Below are 24,296 nucleotides of genomic sequence, written 5' to 3'. Positions count from 1 at the left end.
GGGGTATAAGGGGAGGGCTGTCCCCCTCCCCCTTTTGATTTTTTTGGGGATCCTGGTGATGCCTATACATGCATGTAAAATGGTGGCACTTAGAAAGGCTTTTGTAACCCCAAATTTTCTGAGAAATATGCATTTTTTTTTTGTGTGTAACATCAATAAATTGAATAGTAGGTGATAATTCATGCTTTCCCGTGGCATGAAAATGTTCGCTGCTCGCCCCAATGAAAAGAAATATAGGCTAATTTGAGGTTCAATTGATGCTGTAAAGGAGGTTTTATACTCTATTAAATTATGCTAAATGCTAAAGAAATGATGGTTGCTAAGTCAAAATTTGATGCAGTTGCTTTTATGTATACTTGACAATTACAATGCGGGTTTTTCGGACGCTTGCGCGGATCAGCGGGTTTGGGTGTTAGAATGCGGGTTCAACCCGCGAAATGCGGGTCAGTTGGGAGCTCTGGTGTTGGGTAATGGTGAAATTTACATCCATTTCTAACATCAAGAATTTGGGGCTCTCACATTTTACTTGATTGCCTTATTTAGTAATTTAACTAATACAGTTATTTTTAATCACTTAGAATTGCATTTTATATGGTTCATGGCATGGATGCATGACCGAAGACCAAACATGGCACATATGAGGAATACTTTCATCATATGATCAGTAATAAGGTTGATATTTTACCAAACTAGAAACGCAATGCGTTTTGAAAAATATGTGTTACATACTGTATCCCTTGTTGCGGAACTGCGATCTTCCTGCTCGGATGGCATAGTACAATTTTAAGTTACGTGCGCCCACCGTCACAACGTTTTCATTATTGCAGGGAACATGGGAATGGGTGTACAACCAACACATGTATTGTATTATTATCAGTGTTACTAGCTTGAGATGAAGTAGTACACAATAACACAGTTAGAGTTAGGCCTACACACTTGTTCATCGTATCCGTTGCAATAATATTATATAAATTTTAACATTACCCTATGCTAGGGCCAAACAGTCATGTGAAACCTTTTCTCCATATTACAGAGGACTTGGATGAGCCTACCTGTGAACTGACGTAAATAAATCTACGTTGGCCTAGGTTATACTTATAGCGATGGGTGCTGAAAACAGTCTTCTGAAGAGTTGTGAGTTAGGGGAACCACTTGATGTTAATACTCAAGACTGGTCCATTCATCCAGGCAGAAGGTCAGATGGTTCTAAAGTCACAGTTTTTGTTAACAAAAATAAAGAAGAAGAAGATGAAGAACATATTAAGAATGCTACGCGGGTAAACACCTGTAACCTGGAAATTAAGATTTACACCAATCTACTGTAGGCCTGACGTAGTATTAGTAATACTATTTTGACTATACTGTAGTACTATAATATACAGTAAGGCCTAGCCTATAGATGCTATTTTTATACCATATGAATGCTGACAATTTGATCAAAAGTGCATGGAAACTGTAAAGGCTGCAAACTGATGATCAGTAACATTAACAAAATTCACAACATTGTCAATGTTATTGTTATATGTATGTAAACCAGGGGTGGGTTCAAAATCGTTCTGGGGGTTATAGAATAAAATTAACTTGTTCGGAATTTACTGACCACAACATTTGACTTTTAAGTTTAAGGACAAACATAGCCAACTCCTGTGGAGAAGATGGACATATTATAGTAAGTAAGCTGATACAAACCTACCTGCCGTCTTCTAGCAGCAGTGCAACTATAGCCTACTGCATTAAGAATAAACCTAGTCCACTCCTGTGACAAAATTGGACATACTACCTTAGTCCTATAGGAAATAGAACAACAGAATTTTGCATGATAATTGTCGATATGCTTATGTTGGAGAGAAGGTCCTGTACAAACTCCATGAAGTATACATCTAACTATTTCATGTTTCCATAGCCATAAGGTCATGTAGGCAGCCTTAACAAGCTTTTGAGAAGGTATTGACAGGCTGTACAAAACTGGCTTGTGGCCCTCAAGTGGCATGCTGGCCCCACTTGATAGCAGTGTGATGTAAACCTAAATATTCCCTATCTCTGTGATTGAATAGGAGCATAACACTACATAATTCAACCGCAAATGATCAAAATTTCCAAAAAGGGATGGAAATTTAAGTCTCAATTTGTAGCTTAACAAAAATGTCTATGATAAGAAAAGCCCATTTCGTAAACTTACTGTACTATGTGCAATTGGTACAATGTGGTACTGGGTACTGGGGAGGAGGGGGGGGGGACTGCTGACAACATAGCTAATATTGTTCAAATGCTCTATAGATACCCAGTGCTTTAACCTCATACAGTAATTAATTCTTTTCATTGCTTACTGTACATATCTTTCATAGCATAACTATTATTATTTTTTGGCAGCAACTGAAGATCCTGAGACATCCTACGATATTAAAATTCTTTGACTGCTGTAAGAATTTAGAAGGCACATTTCTAATAACAGAGCAGGTGCAACCATTGGAGCTAGCTTTGGAGAGATTGAGTCCTGAAGAAATTTGCTCAGGACTTTTCAATATTGTCGAAGCTCTTGCTTTTCTGCATGATAAGGTATGCTCAAATCTGCTTATAGTGTTCTTGTTGGTGGGAAAAATGAAATAATGTCACAGGGATGTGCCCACACTGGGCGGCACTGGGCGGCCCCGCCCAGCACTAAAAATTACCACCCAGCACTGTCTTAAAAATCGTGAATCCCAGCTCTATTTTCATCTAAAATCCTGACATTCCTAACAATATATTCAACATAAATTGGGCCTAGCCTATGTCTAAATCATACAGAATAATGCATCAGTTATGCATGCGAGAAACATTACTTACGGCTCTCAATCGGTCCCTTGTAAAATCTCTTTGAAACAAACTAATAATTTTTACCAGGTACGTACAGTAATATATTTCACTAAGACAAATTTAAAAATGTAAATTGTTAGCAAAACTATTATTACTTGTGTATGTGCTTAAAAAGCTACACAAGTGCCAGCATTTGGCATCTGAGCACCTTCAAAAATCAGTATAACCAGCGCTCAGGAAATCCTGGGCACATCCCTGATGTCATCTTTGTCTTAAAATTTTAATGCACATATGAATTTTGTTGACCATTTATTCCATGGATTAATGAAACCATACAGATCAATTTTTTTTTAGTCTGGAGTTATACTGGCCAATAACTGGCCAACCTGGTATACATGCAGATTGCTTTTCAATCTACTGTAGAATCTCTGCCTTTCTAAGGCACATTAGATGTCAACCTTGTAGTTAAGTTTTTACTTTTCAAATTATATGAAATTCTTTTGTCTTTGAAACAAAGAAAATGCTAACAAATTTGTAAAACTTTAAGTTAATTATTGTTCCTTTATAAATACCATAAAACAAAGCAAAAAGGAAACAACGAGAGACAGATGGTAAAGAAGACAAGAAGACTCTGACTCGACTTTTGATATCAGAGTGCTAGTTTAAAGGACTACCCTTGAGTCCTTGGTTGTAACCAACTGTGGGTAGTTGTGCTACAGGTTAGAATGATCAGCAAAGGCTTTCGTATTCACATGTTAGCCTTCATCTATTTTCAGGGAGGCGTATCTCACAACAATGTCTCCATTGCTGCCATCTATGTCAGTAGCAAAGATGGAGGGTGGAGATTGGGAGGCATGGAGCACGTCTGTAAATTTGAAGATGCTACAGTCTCGGTGAGTGACCTCGTAAAAGTTTGACGTCCATATTGGTTGTAAGTGTGTATTGAGGTTGGTGTTGGAAGGGAGGAGAAGGGATGTTGGTTGTGTTGATGAAAGGTGGTTTTTTGTCTGTTGTTACAATAGCATCATGATGCATGCATCATATGCTCATGATGCATGCATAATATCATCATAATGCTTGCATGATATGCTCATGATTTGTTTATGATATGCTCATGATGCATGCATGATATGCTCATGATGCATGCATGATATGCTCATGATTTGTTCACGATATGCTCATGATGCATGCATGATAAGCTCATGATTTGTTCATGATATATGCTCATGAAATGCTCATGATTTGCTCATGATATGCTCATGATTTGATCATGATGCATGCATTATATGTTCTTAATGTATAGATTATATGATCATGATATGCTCATGATGCATGCATGATATGCTCATGATGCATGCATGATAGGCTCATGATTTACTCATGATATGCTCATGATATGCTCATGATTTGCTCATGATTATCTTTCACTTATAGTTTCTCAGTCAGTTTTCTAACATTTATTTACTTATACACTTGTAACATCACTTGTAACTAAGATAAAAATTCTGTGATCTCTTTCAGTTTCTCAACCAGTGCAGAGAGCAACGTTTGAAGAGAGCCATCCCCCCAGAAGAGCAAGATGAAACAATGAAGACATCCATTGCTCCAGACATTGGCCACGCCCGTGATGCATATGCATTTGGAGTCCTAATTCAAGAAATGCTTGAACATATTGGCAATCTAGGTAAGAAAATGATTTGATTAAAATATGGAAATCCGGATACTCTTACTGTCTTACATCATAGATATTCATAAGTTTACAGTATTGTGAAAAGAGTCTTTGCTGCTACAAATAGGACAAAATATTATGATAGAAGAAAACATAGCAAGTACTGCATGGGAATACAGAGATGTAACTTTGTGGCTGAAATGAAAAGATAACCAGGGAAGAAGTTTCAGAAAATATTATGCAAACTTATAAGAAAAACAAAAAGTCGGAGGGGAGGAGAAGGAGAGGGAGGGGGTGGAGGGAAAGCTAGAATAGAAGAAGGAAAAGGCAGTCAAAGCAATGATCAAACTCAAGAGAGAAGCAGAGACCTAGCTCTGATATTAAGAACCATCTACAGTTTTGTCTATGTCTTCTTTAGCCTCAAGAAGAGTTGTGCAATGTGAACAGTATTGGTCACATAAGGAGGCAGTGAGAAAAAGTTTTGGTATTTAGAAATTACAAGGAAAAATAAATTTACTCAAAATAATACTGTAACATAAAGTGCCACAGTTATTTGTTATAACAAACTTAAATTTCATAATGTTTGTAATTGGGATTTAGAGTTTTAGTTGCATCTGTAAGTTGTTCATTAAGTCTTCTGTTACGTTGGAATGCGAGAGGTCTCGATAATTAATTTGTAACGAGACACAAGCCTCGGTTCGTTTCCGTAAGGAACACAGACAAATTAACAAGTCTAGAGAATTTGAATGAGAACGTAAACTATATTGAACAATGGAGTTTGAACTAACAACAACAAGTGGTAATTACAGGTACAAATATATAGAAAATTACTCACAAACTTAACAAGATAGGATACACTTTAAAACACGCTGGTCTCTTCCAACGGCGATATCCCTCAGAGGCCACGACCTCGATGACGACGATTCTCGGTCCGTTGTACCGCGAAATTCACTGGTCCTTGACGAAGTTTCTCGCGATCCCAGAAACAGCAGTCACCTTCTTTCCAGCGATGCTCCCAAATAGAAGACGGACTTCCAGCCACAATCGAGTGAAGCACAAGTCGAACTTCTGGCCGACTAAATATTACCAGAGTCAGTCCAAAATCAGCTTTATAGCCACCAACTCCTGGCGTAACGAACTTCCTCAACGGAGACAGAAATTCTTCACCTCCGAAATAAAGACTGGAAAACTGTAGTTTCACAGCAAAGTCCTCTTCAAACTTCTGAATGGAAGTGTAGAATCAATCTTGGTATCGATATCTCAATCCCTCAGAAACTACTGGCAGTTGAGCACTGACGATATATAGTAGAATGGTATAATATGTGTCGTCGCTTGTATTCGTTCAGAAACTGAGAAACTCTCCGATCTGGGTGGGGTTTATACGATTCGCCAGGTCAAGAATCATCTAGATCTTTCTCGATACACCTGAGTAACAACTCGACCCAGTTTCACCGTTCTTGGAAGTCCTTTGCATATCTCGCGAACATTCCAGAGAATCCACGAAAATGTGTGCACAGCGCAACGGGACTTCACATAAACCAACGTTAACCCGAGACCAGCGTGTCATCATAAGGAATATACCAGAACAATTGTGTATTATAACATTCTGACACGGTAACCCGACCTAATTTCTTAAACATTAATTTGTCACATAGGCAATTTCAAATACTTACTATATTATAACATTAGGTTCCTCACTAGCAGTGACTAGTGTTAGGCTACAATGGGCCCTTGTAACGCTTCATACATGCAATGTGCCTGCGTTCTCAACACTGTTGTACCCTAAATGCCCATTAAACAGAGAATATAATGGTGATTGTAAGCTAGGGTCAAGGAAGACTTCAGAAAGATGTTAACTGGGTAACTTTTTATTTTCCATTTTCCCATTTTTCAAACTCCCCCTAATGCCATTATCGCTGTCCTTTAACTCGAAATACAAGACTAGCTTTTCTTTCTTAATTTTTTTTTGTTAAATTTTTAAATTCATCCATTTCCAGGTGAAATGACCGAATCATTCAATGAGAAAATTGAGAGAGACTTTCTGAACGAAGAACCAAAGCTAAGGCCAAAGCTATCGACTCTACTTAACGACCCGTTCTTCAAGTGAGTATTCGTTCTTTACTTCTCGATACATCTTGATGTGAAACTTGGTAGATGGCTGTCAACTTTTAATTAATAATCAGTAGCACTTGCACATATTTTGTCTTAAGCATGTTCCTTGTAACTAAGAGAGTTGCATTTGCTTCTTGAAATTCTCGGTAAACTGACACGGGGGAATTTTAATTTAATTTGGGCGAGATGTTTCATTAGTCTATTGGGTTTCCAAAAAATTATACAAAATTGGATAGTTTGGATAATTTTCTGAACTACTTTCAGATGTGTGTTAAAAGTAGATTTGAAAATTGTGTGGGGGACAAAATACTGATCAAATGCTTCAGTTTGCTGTAAACTTTACATGTCAATATTGAAGTTTTTGGACAGTTTTCTATCCCTATATTTTGGGTTTTGCATATAAAAAATGCAATGCACCTTTGTATTAATGTAGCAACGTTAGTCATAGTTGATAGCAGATTGCTGTGCGATACTAGAACTAGATAAAGTATTCCCTGTTGTTTCATTGCTAATTTGCTGTGTTTAGAATTGATTGTTTCACTCATATATTGTCCATTCCTCTTTCTCGTTATACAGGAATGATTTTCTTGTCATCACACGCTTTCTTCGTAACATCACCATCAAAACAGAATCTGAGAAGAATCTCTTCTTTGAAGGTTTGGCACCCAGGCTGTATCTTCTTCCACAACATCTGGTGGCCACCAAAATAATGCCTTTACTCCTAACTAGTTTCGCTATAGCAGAACCTGTAGCCGTGTCCTTGCTTCTTCCGCATGTACTTACCCCGGTCAAAGGTCAGTTATTCACATGCCTACTTTTGCTGAATGAAGGCCATTGTTTAATTTTGTGGTCTACCTATGTGGTGTGTTTCGTGTCTTGCTCCACAAAGAATGAAACTGTTGGAAGTGTTCATTGAATTACTGATCAGTCTTAAAGTATTAGGATTGAAAAAATTTCAATATATATAGTATATACACTTGTGTCATCTGTTGTACTCTAACACATTTATTTGTCTTGTTAATTTATTTAAATTGTTCTGTGGTATAATTAATTACATGGCAATTATATGAAGTATATCATAGTGATGGACAGTGTAACAGGGACACCAAAACTATAGCCAGTTGTACTACTAAATTGTAGAATAACCTAATTTGTCTAACCACTTTGACTCAAATAAATTTTTGTATTGCATCTGGTCTGGACTAAATATACAATTACTATACATGACATAATACACAACTTAATATACAATTATTATACATGACTTAATACATTACTTAAAACATGACATGAATATACAATTAATAGGCAAGTTTAAAATCCTTGTTTTGTTTCTTGACAAACAATTTGGTTATGCCTTGTAGCAGTAAATGGTGCTTTTTAAAAATAAATGATCATTTTATGCCCATTTTAATTTTTAAAAAAAAAATTTTGGATCGACAGACAGCAGCAAACGAGGTAAAGAGTTTGACCCCCAAGTGGTGAATCCTATTCTCTCAGAGGAACTGTTTAAGGAACATGTTATACCCAGTTTACTGCAGATGTTCCCTTCCAGGGAAATCCATGTACGACACGTTCTTCTTCAATTCTTTTCTGGTTACGTACATCTCTTTGAACAAAAGGTGCTAAAAGGAACTATTTTACCTTTGGTGAGTACATATCAAACTTCATCTGATTCATTGGATTTATTGTGCAGAAAGAAAAAGGGAGATTTTCCAGTATTGGCATATCTGTGGGTGTTTTTTCATTGAGGTGTTTCCATAGCAACTAGTTTTCTTGCAGTGTGTGCAATTTGGTGTAATAAACTAGTCGTCTGGCAGATGACCTCCAAAGTTGATTTAAACTTCAGAACAGAAATCTGCTCTGCCTTTATTCAAATGTAAATTTCTTGAAAACTAAAAAAAATTGAGAACGATGACTTGCAAAATGAGATTTTTTTTTCTTTGCAGGACTATCAGAATTTAGTTTGAATTTCTGTCAGAGGTTGTCTGAATTAATCAAAACCCTAAGTAAATCTCATCTGAAATAGAGTTCTATCTTATCTATAGTTGCACTATAGTGTGTAAGAGTTAGCCCTACATCAGCTGGTAAGATACCGGTAGCTCAATACCTGCCATTTCCCACAATTTTACATTACGTGCTATTACATTTTACTTTCATATGCCTTTCACTTTCAGCTTCTCGTAGGTCTGAAGGACACTAACAATGATATGGTCGCTTGGAATCTTCGGGGGCTGGCCGATCTGGTTCCTTTCTTAGGTGCTTCAGTTGTAGTGGGGGGTGACAGAGTCCGATATTTTGTTGAGGGTAGACCAAAGGTAAGATTTTGTTATTTCAATTCAGTAAGATTTCGTTATTTCAATTCAGTTGGTATCAGTTTCCAGATGACAAAGCAAATTAAAAAACAGAAAACTGATGGAGATGGAGAAAAATTACAATTTTGATCAACCAATTTGGAAACTAGGTTTGACGTATGCACCAGGAGGTATTAATAGCATTTCGACGTGTTTGGGTTTGACATAAATCTGCCATTTAAATAGTCCTCGATTCATTCAAATGTCAATAATGACTTCTCGTCTATTTCAGTTCCCTGATAGTACCAGTAACAGTAATCAAGCATTAGCAAAACAGGGCAAGCAACTCACAGCTGTCAGTGGGGTTATCACTATCCCTAGGATGACCCCCACTGCACCCCCACAACCCCTCCCAATCTACAAGACCGAAGAACATAACAGAGGTCCTGTGGAAGATACCAGCGATGCCAGAAAGTTGGAGAGGGAAGAGAAGAGACAAGAGATGAGGTTAAAAAATGAGCAGAGGAGGAAGGAACGAGAAGAGAAGAGGTCGAAGAAGCAGGAACCAGAGACAAGTAAGAAGATAAATTTAATCGTTAAATGGAGTTGACGAGTTCAGTTGTAAACAGGGAATGGTATAAATTATTTCAGCTATTGTTCATTTGAGATTAAAAGTACAATAAACATGTGGTTGAGTTGAAGAAAGAAAAATGAGTGAGCTCAAGCAATTTGCTTCTATACTGAGGAGCAGGCCTCATCAGCAATTTGGCCTTGATGACATATCCACACTTAAATTTGTATCTGAGTCATGCTGTAAACTTATCAATGTTATCCCCGGAAATAAACTAGCATCAGTTAATGATGCTGACAGAACAAATGGACCGTTTAGTTGATAAGGGAGGAAAGAGGTGAAGTGTTTTACAGGATTCATTTTACACGAGAATTAACCTATAAAAGGGTCTTGTAATCTTCTGGTTGGTGAGGCCATGTCGCATGGTGAAACTGCTCCAGGAGATGAAGTATGTGTGATGTTTTCAAAGCAATGGGTGGCAAATAATGATACAATATTATAGCACAATTGTGCTTTATTGTTGTTGAAAAGGCAAAGAAATTATTGGTTAGAACAGGACGGAATGAAAGTGACCTAGAAATACAAAACTAGAAATACCAACAGAGCCCATCAAGACCTATACATTGTTGGCGATCCCCTTTAGTGATGCTAGTCAGCAACCACTCTGCTAGGTAGCCTGTGTTCTATCAACAGAGCCTATCAAGACCTATACATTGTTGGTGATCCCCTTTGGTTATACTAGTCAGCTACCACTCTGCTAGGTAACCTGTGTTCTACCAACAGAGCCTCTCAAGACCTATACATTGTTGGTGATCCCCTTTGGTTATGCTAGTCAGCAAACACTCTGCTAGGTAACCTGTGTTCTACCAACAGAGCCTCTCAAGACCTATACATTGTTGGTGATCCCCTTTGGTTATGCTAGTCAGCAAACAGTCTGCTAGGTAACCTGTGTTCTACCAACAGAGCCTATCAAGACCTATACATTGTTGGCAATACCCTTTAGTGATGCTAGTCAGGTACCACTCTACTAGGTAACCTGTGTTTCACCTACAGAGCCTATCAAGACCTATACATTGTTGGCGATCCCCTTTAGTGATGCTAGTCAGGTACCACTCTACTAGGTAACCTGTGTTTCACCTACAGAGCCTATCAAGACCTATACATTGTTGGCGATCCCCTTTGGTGATGCTAGTCAGGTACCACTCTACTAGGTAACCTGTGTTTCACCAACAGAGCCTATCAAGACCTATACATTGTTGGCGATCCCCTTTGGTGATGCTTGTCAGGTACCACTCTACTAGGTAACCTGTGTTTCACCAACAGAGCCTATCAAGACCTATACATTGTTGGCGATCCCCTTTGGTGATGCTTGTCAGGTACCACTCTACTAGGTAACCTGTGTTTCACCAACAGAGCCTATCAAGACCTATACATTGTTGGCGATCCCCTTTGGTAATGCTAGTCAGGTACCACTCTACTAGGTAACCTGTGTTTCACCAACAGAGCCTATCAAGACCTATACATTGTTGGCGATCCCCTTTGGTGATGCTAGTCAGGTACCACTCTACTAGGTAACCTGTGTTTCACCAACAGAGCCTATCAAGACCTATACATTGTTGGCGATCCCCTTTGGTGATGCTAGTCAGGTACCACTCTACTAGGTAACCTGTGTTTCACCAACAGAGCCTATCAAGACCTATACATTGTTGGCAATCCCCTTTGGTGATGCTAGACAACAACCTCTCGCTAGTTAATAATTGCTTTGCTCTTATCATTTTTGATTTTATTTCCCTTCTCTGTTTATCATGCACTCTGCTCTTCACATGTAACATGTGTCTATCTTTCACTAGGTCCCATGAGGATTGGGAGGTCATTAGAGAACAGATTGTTATCCCCTGATGATAATGATAGCAATGGATATTCAGGAGACGCAGACAGAGCAGATGATGCAGAGAAGGAAACGTTTCTCACAGAGGGTGACCAGGAGATAGAGGATTCTGGTTGGCTGGATTGGGAAGGGGAAGAAGAATCAGAGGAAACTTTTGAACCGATAGAAGGGACGTTAGCTGATCCAGTCATGAATATGCAATCACCGGGTAAAGGTGACTCTTGGGATGAAAGTTGGAACAATGACAAATATGATTGGTCAGTAGGTGATGATGTATCTGAGAGGAGTAGTAATACTTTAGACAAAAAAGAATCCAAACCCAGTGTTTCTGAAAGGACGGAACAGGAGAATGTCCAGGCCAGTTCAAAATCGAAAGATGGATTTGGTGGCTTGTACGAGATACCAGAGATCAAACTAAATAGAAGCACCAGTACCGAGCCAGACTTTTTTGCAGACATGGAACCGGACTTTCATTTTCAAACGAAACAGAAAAGTGACAGTAATTCACGGGAAGTTCCAAAAAGTTCTTCTTTGCCAGGGGAATCTGCCGTGAGAGCTTCAACTTCTTCTGAAAATTTATTGCCGGAGGGGGGGCATGCTGCAAACTTTGACGCACATGTTTCAGTAGAGGTATGCATTATGCCTGTTGTGTTTTGCTCCGTAATCTTCTGAATATTATTATTTTTGTTTTGTTTAGTTCTCTTGTTTTGGTCTTGAACAATGGAATGCTCTTCCCAACCACATGATAAATGCTCAGACTGTGTACATATATATTCAAGAAACTGCTAAAATTTGATCTGTTTAAACAAGTGTATTGTGATAATTTCATGCAACTTTCTTTTAGCGCCTTTGAACAACTGTTGTTGATGTTGGCGCTATATAAATATTTTTCTGATTTCTGAATAAAATTTGTGAAGCCATCTATTCAGTGTAATATGGTCCAGTTGCAAAGCTGTGCTCTCAAAATAACAATTTTCAGACTATAAGTACTTGTCATGTACCATAACAGTGAGATGCTTGTTACATTCTTTATAGCCTAACTACTACCAGATTTGTACGTTGACACTCAACGGCTTCCGATAGAAAATAATAATTTTATTCGAAATATGAACAAATGAAGTGAAATCATTATTTGAGGACACTTCAAATGTCTAAAGATAACTTTTACTCAAAATTTTTCCTTGCAGGAACCAGCAGGATGGGGTGAAGATGAAGACCTTGACCTAGATGTAGAAGATTTCTGAATCATACCCGAGTACTATCCCCAAATAATATTTGAGTCATATTTTATCATAGTTGTAAGGTTGTCACAGTGTATTGCATGTTATGCCAATTAGTCTTCAAAAGGCTGCAATATTGTGTTTCATTATAGATGCATTAAAAGTAAAATTGTCTATTACCCCAGAATGTAAGTATGATAAAATTCCCAAAAGTTGCCTGGAAGTGCTTCAGTTGAGATTTCAAATCATCACAGATGTTGGGGTTGCTATTTAAATATGATGAAAGATTCCAGTTCATAGTGCATATATAATACTTTTAAAGGTACCATACTGAAGACTGTCAAGTGTAGACAGTGCATTTTATGTATAAAGTGTAAATGGAAAGTGGCATTACTATGATCAACTGGTTCAGCAGAATTTTAAATGGGGAATGAGGGTGGGGAAGGAGTGGGGGGCTATTTTTTAAAGGGTTGTTCTAGTGCAGGGGTGGGCAACCTACGGCCCGCCAGTGATTTTTTTGCGGCCCGTGAGATGTCTCAAGACAAAGAAAAAAAAATCAATCTATTTTACATCATAACAAAATACAAGCTAGCTGCTTAGAATTTATCAGCAGTAATGATGCTGTCAGGTAGGCCTATTATCCCCATTAATGATCACCTGTACTGTATTGACATTATGTTTTTGTGAATACAGATTAAGTACACACACCTATTGCTTGAAAGTTCTGGGAACCAAAGATTTGAAGTCAACAGCAGGTCGATGGTTAGGTGCGCCCAGTCAATGTTTCACTCCTTATATCTGGCCCATTTATTCAAAAAGAATGCCCACCCCTGTTCTAGTGTCATATATGTGATCAATACAAGGATGCCAAACATATTCCATGTGACTAGCTGAAATTCAATTGTCTGTCTCTTGTTTATCTTACTTCAGCTGTTTGAGGTTAGTTGACTTTTTGTTTAATACTTTGTTTCTCAAGGAAATAAATCTGAATAGGTTGTCAGGGATTTCATAGTAAATACTTTCTTTATTAGCGAAAAGCTCTGCTCTCCTTTAATAATGTTGATCTCTCCTTGAAACAAGTTGTGTCTGAAATGTTTGTTTGGCTGTCAATGTACTACAAAGTCAAATCTTCACATCAAAATGCATTTTATGAAATAAGAATATTGTCTTGCTCTGTGAATAATTGATTTTTACATTAACATGTACTGTACATGATCAAGTCTGTCACAATGAGATTGTACCTCACTATCAACATTGACCTTATTACTATTAATGAGTTGGTGGGGCTTAATTGGAAATAGTAATAAACAGCTTGTAAACATGATATCTCATCAACCACAAGTTGAATCAATGTCATACTTGATATATAGATGCTCCATGATTGAAATTGGTGGAGGTCAACAAGTGTCAATGTCGGATAACCTTTTAAACATGATAACTCCAAAATTAAAGCTACTATCAATATGTCAATTCTCCAATGGTATGGTATTCTTTTGGTGAATATAGATTGGTCAAATTCAGTTCAGTTACATTTTGTGAAGGGTCTCTACAGGTCTTAAACAGAACATACAGTTATCCAGGAAAGTTCAAGAAAAGTTGATATGTAGTATTGCACACTCAAGCTGCTGCTATCCAGTTTCACCCTCTGAACTTCAAGGGATCAACAGGTTATCTCATGTTGTGGAAAAATTGGCCCAAGGGGTTAAAAGGTTATATCAATTGGTCTCCAATTGGCAATTGGTTTTGTGATTTATACCAGATGACTGTTTATTTGTCAAAATATTTCCCTGTGCATGTAAACAATCTCATGCAGGCTCTCAGCCTATATAGCAAGTCTTAAAGGGATTTAGGCCTACATTAGGAATTGGAATAACAATTTTATACTGTAAAATCCTTACCATTGAATTAAATGGTTAATACTTTGTCAACAAAATAACTGATTCCTGATACCTATCTGTATTTGTTGCCGCATCAGTCAATGATAATCCTCTTCATTTTGGTGTGCACAAGTTCATGTATATTAACATGTAGTGGCTTGCCACACTATGAATATGTTTAGGCATAGTAACCACTAAATATCTTTCATTTTCTGGGGTTCTTTAAGACATCATTTTAATCTATGAAGCCTTTGAAACTTTGTACAACTATATAGATGATTTTATGGTGAAGAATAATATTGAATTTTTTCTTTTATTTTGCATTTTTTGGGAAAATGCAAATAAGAAAAATATTGACATTTCATTATTTAGAATTACACTGGACTAGTCAAGCTACTGTAATTAGCAAGGACAATATACTGGAATCAGCTCTTAAAATACAGCTGTAAACCAAATTTACCAATTGCTAGAAAATTTGCAGTAATTACAAACTTTTCCTGCGAAAGGCAAAAGGAATCTATGCGATGGTAATAGCATGTGATACCCTTGGTTGTTAACACGAGAACTCAAGAACCGTAAAGTGGATGAACTGTATATTTGATACGTGGATGCTTCATACCAAGAACAAGAAATTCATATTTTTCTGTAGAAGTGGAAGGTCAAAATAGGTCAAAGTCTGAAAACCTTGTAACATGTTAACTCACAAAGTAGAGGTTGGATAAACTCCATATGCAGTCAATGGATCCATCTGATTGAGTAGAAGAACACTATTATGTTCTGTTGAGGTCAACAGAGATCAAAGTCTGAAAACTGTAAACATAATGGCTCAAAAACTGTAGGTGGATGAACTTCATAGTTAGTATGTGAATGCACCATATTGAGTTTTCTGTGAAGGTCAAAGGTTTTATGTCAACAGAGGGCAATGTCAGAAAATCTAAGCTCTCAAATGCAAACCATTTCTTTGATGAATGGGTTTTTTCTGTCACTGTCACAGGAATTGACCTTTGGCCTTTCCGGGGCTGAGAGGGTTTTCCACTTCCACCAATGACTTATCCATCATCATCTTTCAGAAGGGTAGTACCTTTGCAATGGTCAAGTTATCTGGAACTCTTTTTGGAAGTCCTGATACTTGATGTTAGGACACATTTTCCTCAGTTTCTTGCCATTTTTAGCAAAAATGGGATGTAGCTTTGAGTTATACCATCTGAGGAAAGACCTTATTGTTAAAACGTTATCTGTATATTGTCCCCACAGATACTAGAAAGTCAAGAAATGATTGTCCATAGTCAAATTGTGACAGAATGAAAAGTTTTCCTGCCATGAAGCTCTATTCTTCACGAATGGGAAGGGGGGGGAGGGGGAGGGGGTGTAATGCAGATGCCCTCTAATGTATTAATACTGACTTCAGCATTATAAAGTAACTTGAGTATCGGTGCAGTTTCTGCACAAAAATTCTTTTAAAATCAAACTAAATATATCAGTAATATTAATAATAATATTTTACTCAGTGTAATGGTTTGGATACTGGAGCATATGTTTTCCCTTTGCAGCATCCACATTTATATGTGCATATTGTGTAAGAAACAGCTCAAAACAATTTACAGCAATTTCTTTTTGTTTTTCTCATGTGCGTGGTGCCTTATGTGTATTTATTGTTGTCCCCTGTTTTCAGATTATTGCAATGGAATTTTATAATATAATGCCAAATATAATTATTTCACATTTTGTGTTTCTTTCATTTTTTGGGGGGTCTGCATTGAATAGCAGTGGAACAAGCACGATTCAGTTACATTGTGCGCATGAGGACATTTAAAAGGATATTCTGGTGGCTGTAGCTTATTTCTTTGCAAATTGCTGAATTTTCTTAATCTTTACTAGGTGCATCCTCATAGCACTTTGTATCACAGAGATAGGAATTTTTCAAATTTTGTGATATCTTTTAAAATGTATCTGGCAACAGCAGAATGGATGATGTTATCAGTGCACTACAGCTGGAAATGTCCTTGGCTTTCTTTATAATTTGTGAATCATTTAGCCACAGAGGAAAAGGAAATTTCTACAAAAATGGTTGAATTTTGATGATATAGTAGAGAGAACGCTGTAAAGATTTTGAAGAGCATTTGCCCATATGACATCATTGACCTCCTACTGTGATCCAACTTCCTGTAGTAGTTGAAGGTTTAGAGGGAGTGAAGACTCGTGCACAAAGAAACGTCCGGTGTGCTAATCTGACCTAGTTTCAAATGAGGTGTAACAGAGGTGTTAGACACCACCATCGATCCCAGAAAATACACACACACAGCTTGCTACCGTCGGTAATTAGACACTAGTGTACAGTCAATACATGCAGCTACGGTCAATACCCACAACACAGTGTATATAGCAGCGTGGACTTCTCAGGTCTAGATAAAAGATATCAGGTTTCATTACTGTCTGCATTTTGTATTGACAAGAAAAAAACTTCACTTGCAAGCAACGGAAAGTTATCTTTTTTCAGAGGGCGGCACGTGGTTTAGGGCGAATCTTGGATGGTTTTAACCGAAGAATATGTTGCATTCAATCAACCATATCTCATGTTAGGGGCAAGTTAATTGTCAGAGATGGGGCTTTTAACTAGCAGTGACGACTCGTTTTCTCTTCAATGTTTCACGTTGTTTGCAACCTGAAAATCCTGTTATATGGAACCTACTCACTGAAACAGATAACAAAAGAGCAGTGCAGTGAGTTGGGGGAGGGGGGGGGGAGCGACCTGGAAAGAGGGAAGGTATTATGTTTTCTTCTCTATTTCTCTTCATTATGCAGTTTTCTCTGTGTAGTGCTTGTGAGTTAATACTCATACTGTGAGTTAATACTCATATTTTAAGATAGTTGCCCAACTGTCCTCATATTTGCCCTCTTGGATTTGTACTCCTTCCAGTACTCTGGGCATTTTGGTAATATAGTAGAGAAAGTCTTAGTGAAAAACTTCTACTAACGACCTTGTACTCTTACCAAGGAAATTTGATATGCACTATCTGTACGCATGGTGTTGTACTGGTACCACACTTCTGATTAACATTATATTTGGATCATGCCATATACTAACATAGGTTTTCTCAGGCTAGATACACACTGGAGTTGGAACTTTGTGACAAAGTCAAGCAGAATAATATCGTATTGTAATTGGATAACCACCACTCAGAGACCTGTGTTACTAAAATTGTTGGCTCTTCTTTACTAACAAGACACCTTTACTCCACTTCAGAAAAGTTTCACCCCCTTAGTTTCATCGTACCTGGTGCGTTTTTTTGGACTGAAGTGGTTATGTCTGTGGCCAGGTTATTAACATTTAAGTGTGATATCACAGGACTCTTGCAGCTTTCAAATGAATAAAGAGAGCCAGCCAAAACAACTAGTGATTGTAAAGTTACACAATGCTGACTAACCCATCTCATATTTATATATACTTCCACCCACCTCAAACATATATATGAAGTCTTTATATTTTATAAGTTACAACCATTTTGCTCCTTGCTGACAATTAAAGTTACTATTTACTCCAACATAAACAATTTTCAAGTCCCATAAATTTAACATGCCTTGCTGTGTTAGTAGTTTCATTATTCCTATGTGCTGTCCGTGGCTGCAGTCCAGCTTCTCTTTCCCTTTTTTGCTTCATGGCCCCAATTTCACCTTCATCATCTATGATCTAGCTAGACTACCCTTCATTGATGAATGTTGTTGCCAGGGGAAGGGGGCCCTTTGAGATTTATTTGTATGATTAAGGTTGCTAAGCTGCAAAACTTCAGGAGATATTCGTGATCACGATATTTTCAAATTTTTTTGTACACAAATATCTTTCATCCTCAGATTTTTATTTAGTGCCCTTTAAAAGTTGTTGACAAACCTGAAGTGGGTTGCGACCCCTAGTTTCATTTCCAGGAGATTTAAGTAGATAATTATATTTCTTTGTGCTTACTTATTCTTTTCAATGGCATATTAAAGATATACCACCAGAGTGTGTCTAACTCTACAAAAAATACAGCTCTGGGGAAACTTCTTAATAATTTGCTATAACGATTTGAAAATATATATGTGTTGCCTTCCCAAGTAACATTAGCTGTTTTACAATATGATGAGCAGTTTATAACTGTAAGTCGCCCACTTCTATGGAATAGAGCAGTTAGTATAGTAACAAGACACAAATATGGACAAGACAAAAATACTTTTTTACTGTAACCCTCATGTATTTGTAACATTTCTCTATTAACCAGCACCGCTTAAATAAAACGCTGAATGCCAGATGTATTCAAATACGAGATCATGCAGGTTCGGTAACCAATCACGGTTGCCTAAGCATCCTCCTGCAAGCTCTTGAGATAGGATTCCTTCTTTTGGCGTACTCTGTCTTGCCGTTGGGAGAGAGTGAGCTTGGCACGGTTCCACCTGAAGAAGAAATAATTAATTCAAAAGGGTGCAATGAAGACTGCAAAACAATCTCAGAAATCATTTTTACAAGGAAGGGGGTGGGGGGGGGGGTAAAAGACTGCTTGGCTGGGTAGTGTGAATTACCAGACCTACTATCAAACAGGATTGACATTGCCACCAATCTAAAGAATAATTGAGTGGTCACGGTTGAGGTTTTACAGGTCTGTATTTTCATTACTCGTAAAATACTTCAAAGAAGAACGTATTTGTATAACAATTTGCCCATTTTGCATTTGAGATAGCAGTGTAATTACTCCCCAGCTATCAGTACAGTTGAATGGTACCACAACTGTCCAGCAGTGTCCTTATAATCAAGTGTAATAAAGGAATTTGGATGTTCCAAATATGACTGGCCTAAAGTGACCCGTGTTCTTGAGCACAGTCTTGAGGCTAAAAGTTACATTAAATTGACCCCATGGGGATTGCGCAACATCTCAACTAATTTTCACTTTGAACACATGCAGTATAATAAAATTATACAACCATGACCTTTTCTGGATTTCAGAAGACGGTAGCGTTCCTGCATCCAGAGTAAGTGCGAATGCAATTCAAAAGCGAGTCACTTAACTAGACGAGGACATGCGTGGGAGTAGAAGGGGTGTAAAGATTGACCCTAGGCGACTACTTCCTCATTTGCATATTACGGGCCATACTAAGGGCCAATGTCTGATGAAAAAACAAACGGGTTTACCTTTTGACGGTGACCTTCTTCTCTGGCTTGGGTTTGTGTTCTGGGTCAGCTCTGATGGCAGAGTGGGCATTCTTGTAGATACCCTCCAACTGTAAGAGATTACACAACATAAGTGGTGTGTATTATCTTGCTTTAGTTGACAAACAGAATGAGGACATTTAATCCTCATTGGGAGAACCTCTGGTAAAGCAAGCTCTAGCACAGAAACCTCTAATCCTATGCATAATTTAAAATACTTGTCTTAAGAAGCATACTTAAAACTCATTGCTATTTTTTCAACTCCCAAGGACAACAACCAACTCAGACAAGGCATTCTATTCATTGAAAGCCCTTCAGAAGTGTTAGTCATATGAAAACAACATCTCATCAAAACTATTTACCATCTTGAAGACAAGATATCAAATACCTGGCAACCTTCTTACTTCCATAGCTGTGAGAATGCAAATTTGAACCCAATTAGGACATGAAACAACTTCATGAACTTTACCATAATGGCCTTTTCCCATATAATCTACATTTAGCATAAAGTATAGATACCAAATGTGAATTTACTCCACAGTGTTGGCTAAATTGGTAACTTAATGTTCAACTGTTGAAATTTGAAAAGAACTCATTTTGGATGTAAATATTGGGAGTTGAACACTTACTATATACGTGTGGAATGAAACAAGTTGTAAATTACAATTAAATTACAACTTGTGAAGATAGGTAGCTAGAAATGATTTACATATCGGTCCAAACTTACAAAATTTGGCCTCTTCTTCGTCAGAGAGAGAGCAGATCAAGTTACTTACACTGTCTGCTGTGATGCCATTCTTGATGAACTGGGAAAACTGTCTCTTGTAGGCATCGTCGTCTTCCTCCTGGAGGTGTCTCATGTAATCAGCCACGTGACCACCGAAGATGTATTTCTTGTGGGTCTCGGCATCATAGCTGTTCTCCTCTTCATCATAACCTGGGAAGCGCTTTGTGCTGCAGCAACGGGAAGAAGAAAAAAAACGAAACCGTAAGAAGTATTCTTAAAACTTTAGTCAGCAATGCGTTACATACACTGTGGCAGTTGGTACCACGATACCAAGCAACGGATCCAAGTTTGAAATGCTAGGTAACTCTGCGAATGGTGGAATCTAGTTGGATGGCAGGTTCTACAGAATGTCTTTTGTCAAGTCTACCAGTTTGGTTACAACAACAGGGAGATTTATGGAAAAAGACTGCTGTACAATTTAGCATCAGAGCGATGATTGTGTAGTCTATGTTGTTACATGCAATGAGTCTGATGTCTGAGTCTTTTCACTTGGTATATCAAAGCAGAGTACCAAAAAAGAGTACCCTTTTAGGACAAAAATTAACACCTAGTTATGCTGTACTATCATTTTACAGTACTTGTTAAATGATTAGATTTTTATCCATCACAAAGAAACAATGCCATATGCTGGTTTGTGTACAGTTGTTGGATGACTTTTACAGGTAATAAAGTGTTAAGCAACTTTCTGAAGCAACGAGGCATGACACTAGAAACTTTGAACAAATTTTACCAAAAAAATAAAAAATTCTCGAGCCATGGATGAAGCCTTCATGAATCTAATAGAGATGTCTCTTCCTATGTCATAGAATACATTATTTAATGCCTTAGGTAAATATCACAATGAATAGTGTTCCTTACAGTTTTCACAATGCTCAAAGTGACTGAGCTGACAGAAATATAAATACAAAAATACCAAGAGAAGAACTGCCAAAATTGACAAACACCCATTTCAAATCCACTGCCCCTTTGATTCCAGCCTATTGTATTTCCAAATAATACCTTTTAATATCGCTACTAACCACAGCTTGTCTGATAACACTAACAGGTAGAAGACTTCCTTTTTGACAAAATCTTTCCTCACTTCCCTTAGTCTATAGTTGTGTCCCAAAAACCGACGCCGGTTGTTCGGCATTTTACCTGTGGGGAATGTCCAAGCCTCCATCTGCAGCTCCCTTTAGAGCACCAAACACCCTTGCCCCGGTGGATGTCCTGGCCAGGCCCACGTCCAGGTAGCACCTGAATGCTCCCGGCTGCCCTCCCTCGCTCTCTACGTGGTACTCCTCTCCGTCAGCTTCTGACACGCCTTCATATACGCCATCCAGCTTGAACTTCTTCAGGAGCTGCAAAGGCAAATGGAACATTTCCTACACTAATCAAGAACACACTACTGGGGAAAAATTTAATTAAAAAAAGTAAGGAACACTGAAGCTAGACGACATCCAGAGGCAAACAAGGCCACGACTTCTCTTTCTAACTATATACACCTGGCCATAGCACTTTCAAATAAAGAAACCTGATATTTGATTCGAGACAGCTAGTTTTGCTTCTAGTAACACCTACATGCAAAACACCGGATGAATTAAACAACTCTCTGCTTCCCTTCATACTGCGGTCCTGCAGTATCGTCATATAGTTTGAATTTTTTCATTGTACAGAAAAACTGCTTGACAAAATGAAAATCAACCAGTCTACTCCCACAGGCCTGATAGACTTTTCTTTAAGAATACAGCTTCTACAAACGGTAATTAGTAAAATAGTCATTTCTGCCAAAAACTCACCCTCCTGGCCAACAGGAGTCCTGTACAGTAAGCTGCAGCATAGTTAGTCAACCCGACCTTCACGCCATATCTAGGGAGCTCATGAGCGTATGCTGCGCACACAATCACATCTCCTTCAATCCTGGCGTATGCTACCTATAATGTGAGTAAGGCAGATCAAATCAATGTTCATAAAGTTATAATATTTATCAGTTAACAACAGAAATTGACTTGTAACGAGACTGTTATGACAAACTCTTTTTTAAACGATATTCTACTTCCTATCTACCGATGGGGTATTGCTCTCGATGAGGATTTGCTAAAGGATTCTATCTTATGGTTTATTCTGTGTAAATACTTAGTTCTACGGTATGTCTTGTGGAAAATGCATGTGGACAAAAGCACTAGTCTTCATGAACTCAAAACATGGTAGATCACCAAGCAGTGGATAACTGTTTCATTATTTCCAAGAGACAGACAACAGGATTATTTTTTTCCACTTCTGATGTACAAATGGTCAATGTTTATTAGTTTATTAAATCACAGGTCTGGATGACCATTCTAATATCTTTAATCCATACAGCAGTGACCAAGTGACACACTAGCATGGTAAATGATAAACAAGCTGATGGCAGTCATGATGCGACAAGCCCCAGAAACTACTCACCTGACATATGCAGTCTTTGTTAGTAAAACGCACAATCATACGATACTTTGGGGTGTTGTACTTGTTTTTGTCCTGCACGACCAAGAACCGTCTAGCATGGTAATCAGTTTTACCTTGGCGACGGCGCTTGAACTTGACTTGGAATCGCTTGAAGTAGGCTTTGTTTTTTACAACTTTGACAAACCCCTGAATGAAAGAAATGTGCATATGTTACAGAAAGTAAAGAAAATGACGATAATCAAAGCTGTGCAATTATCTTGTTACCAGGAACTATTGAATTGACTCATAAGTTAGCGTTTGTATTGACAACCTACTGGCACATGGCCATTGTAGTGTGTTTCAAATAGATAATAATTGCCTGAACAAGGCAAGGCATGACATGAGTATTAGCATACTAGTCTAGGCTACTAGTTACAATAAGAATTGAAAGATGACATATGCAAGAAAGTGACTGTGACATTTGACAATTGTTCATTATGAGTATGACATTTCATATCGAGTTATGCCTATAGATAATACCAGGGAATAGACTACTGTAGTACTGGGTTGGACCTACTACTTTTGATATGAACTACAGCCTACAAGCTATTCACAAGTTGAAAGCTACCTGCACTGAAACAAACTGTACTGTACTGTCTGAGTTAAGCTAGCTGCCATATCTGGTTGTCAAATGTTAACCAGTAACCAAGTATTTCAAATTATTTTCCACTGGTCAACACAGACTTAGGCCTTCTGATAACATCAAAGTCTAGCATTTTCACAAACACACAATGCATCATCAATATTGTATTTCCACTAACTGTCAAAACGTTTACTGGAATTGGGCATGGGCCTGTAGTAAACGCCAAAAGAAGGCCTAATTTTTACAAAGGCTTAGCCTAGCCTAAGCTACTGACTTAAGTCAACTCGTTTGCATGTCGGCTAGGGTCTCAAAACATCGCTGAATTCACGACGTCTAAGGACGAATGCAAACCAAGGGCAACAACTGAAAAATTGCCATTAACGCGTATTCAAAAAATAACATTCATGCTGTTCGTAATCAAGTTACCACCATATTCAGTGGTTCATGTAGCAGGCCTAAGCTGGTATCAATGTAATCTTACATGTTAGGCAAACGTTAACATAATCGTAACAAATGTGTTTTATATCTGAGTTAGGAACATCGCAAAATATCGTGTTCAATCCGCATTTGTGGCCAACATTTGATACAAATATTGTAAACTTAAAATTGTTCCATCCTTCAATCTACGAAAATTTTCATTTAATAAACGAACCATCGTAAATTTTGAACCCCTTTCAATGTAGGGTTTTCTTGATAGCCTCGGCTGAGGGTGACCGACGGTGAAAAGGACGATAGAGGGCTACAACTACAAAATATTTATTCAGCAGCCTGTCATTTCGATGCAACGAAAATGCCAAATAACATTTCTGTCTCTATATTTTGAAACGTAAAACAACGGAAACAATGGTATGATAACTTAAGTC

General features: G+C 37.9%; 2 protein-coding genes across 2 annotated transcripts; one reads left to right on the top strand and one right to left on the bottom strand.

Moving 5' to 3' along the window:
• The first annotated feature begins 815 nt into the window (after positions 1-815).
• LOC139964174 (protein-associating with the carboxyl-terminal domain of ezrin-like) lies at positions 816-16,144 on the top strand. Its single transcript, XM_071965566.1, has 11 exons — positions 816-1,277; positions 2,371-2,556; positions 3,570-3,686; positions 4,315-4,477; positions 6,460-6,565; positions 7,151-7,368; positions 8,018-8,223; positions 8,752-8,892; positions 9,161-9,443; positions 11,290-11,957; positions 12,515-16,144. Exons 1-11 carry the CDS (start codon positions 1,104-1,106, stop codon positions 12,569-12,571), a joined length of 2,319 nt encoding a protein of 772 aa, XP_071821667.1. The 5' UTR covers positions 816-1,103; the 3' UTR covers positions 12,572-16,144.
• A 2,525-nt stretch (positions 16,145-18,669) lies between these two features.
• LOC139964176 (large ribosomal subunit protein uL18-like) lies at positions 18,670-24,225 on the bottom strand. Its single transcript, XM_071965568.1, has 7 exons — positions 24,086-24,225; positions 22,812-22,997; positions 22,166-22,300; positions 21,525-21,727; positions 20,377-20,554; positions 19,583-19,671; positions 18,670-18,849 (listed from the first exon to the last, which is right to left on the bottom strand). The coding sequence occupies exons 1-7, from the start codon at positions 24,086-24,088 to the stop codon at positions 18,756-18,758; spliced, it is 888 nt and encodes a 295-aa protein (XP_071821669.1). The 5' UTR covers positions 24,089-24,225; the 3' UTR covers positions 18,670-18,755.
• Positions 24,226-24,296: the final 71 nt, after the last annotated feature.

Source organism: Apostichopus japonicus, chromosome 22 (genome assembly GCF_037975245.1).
Source record: "Apostichopus japonicus isolate 1M-3 chromosome 22, ASM3797524v1, whole genome shotgun sequence".
Classification (NCBI taxonomy): domain Eukaryota; kingdom Metazoa; phylum Echinodermata; class Holothuroidea; order Aspidochirotida; family Stichopodidae; genus Apostichopus; species Apostichopus japonicus.
This window is presented reverse-complemented; position numbering and strand designations above follow the sequence as displayed.

Bases quoted from the DNA above. Each gene is read 5' to 3' on its own strand.
- LOC139964174 (XM_071965566.1), top strand. From the start codon at position 1,104: ATGGGTGCTGAAAACAGTCTTCTGAAGAGTTGTGAGTTAGGGGAACCA. The intron at 6,566-7,150 runs GTGAGTATTCGT...CTCGTTATACAG, and splicing joins CTTAACGACCCGTTCTTCAA to GAATGATTTTCTTGTCATCA. The intron at 9,444-11,289 runs GTAAGAAGATAA...ATCTTTCACTAG, and splicing joins GAAGCAGGAACCAGAGACAA to GTCCCATGAGGATTGGGAGG.
- LOC139964176 (XM_071965568.1), bottom strand. The intron at 22,301-22,811 runs GTGAGTAGTTTC...CTCACATTATAG, and splicing joins ACAAAGACTGCATATGTCAG to GTAGCATACGCCAGGATTGA. The intron at 18,850-19,582 runs GTAAACCCGTTT...TTTCTTCTTCAG, and splicing joins AAGAAGGTCACCGTCAAAAG to GTGGAACCGTGCCAAGCTCA.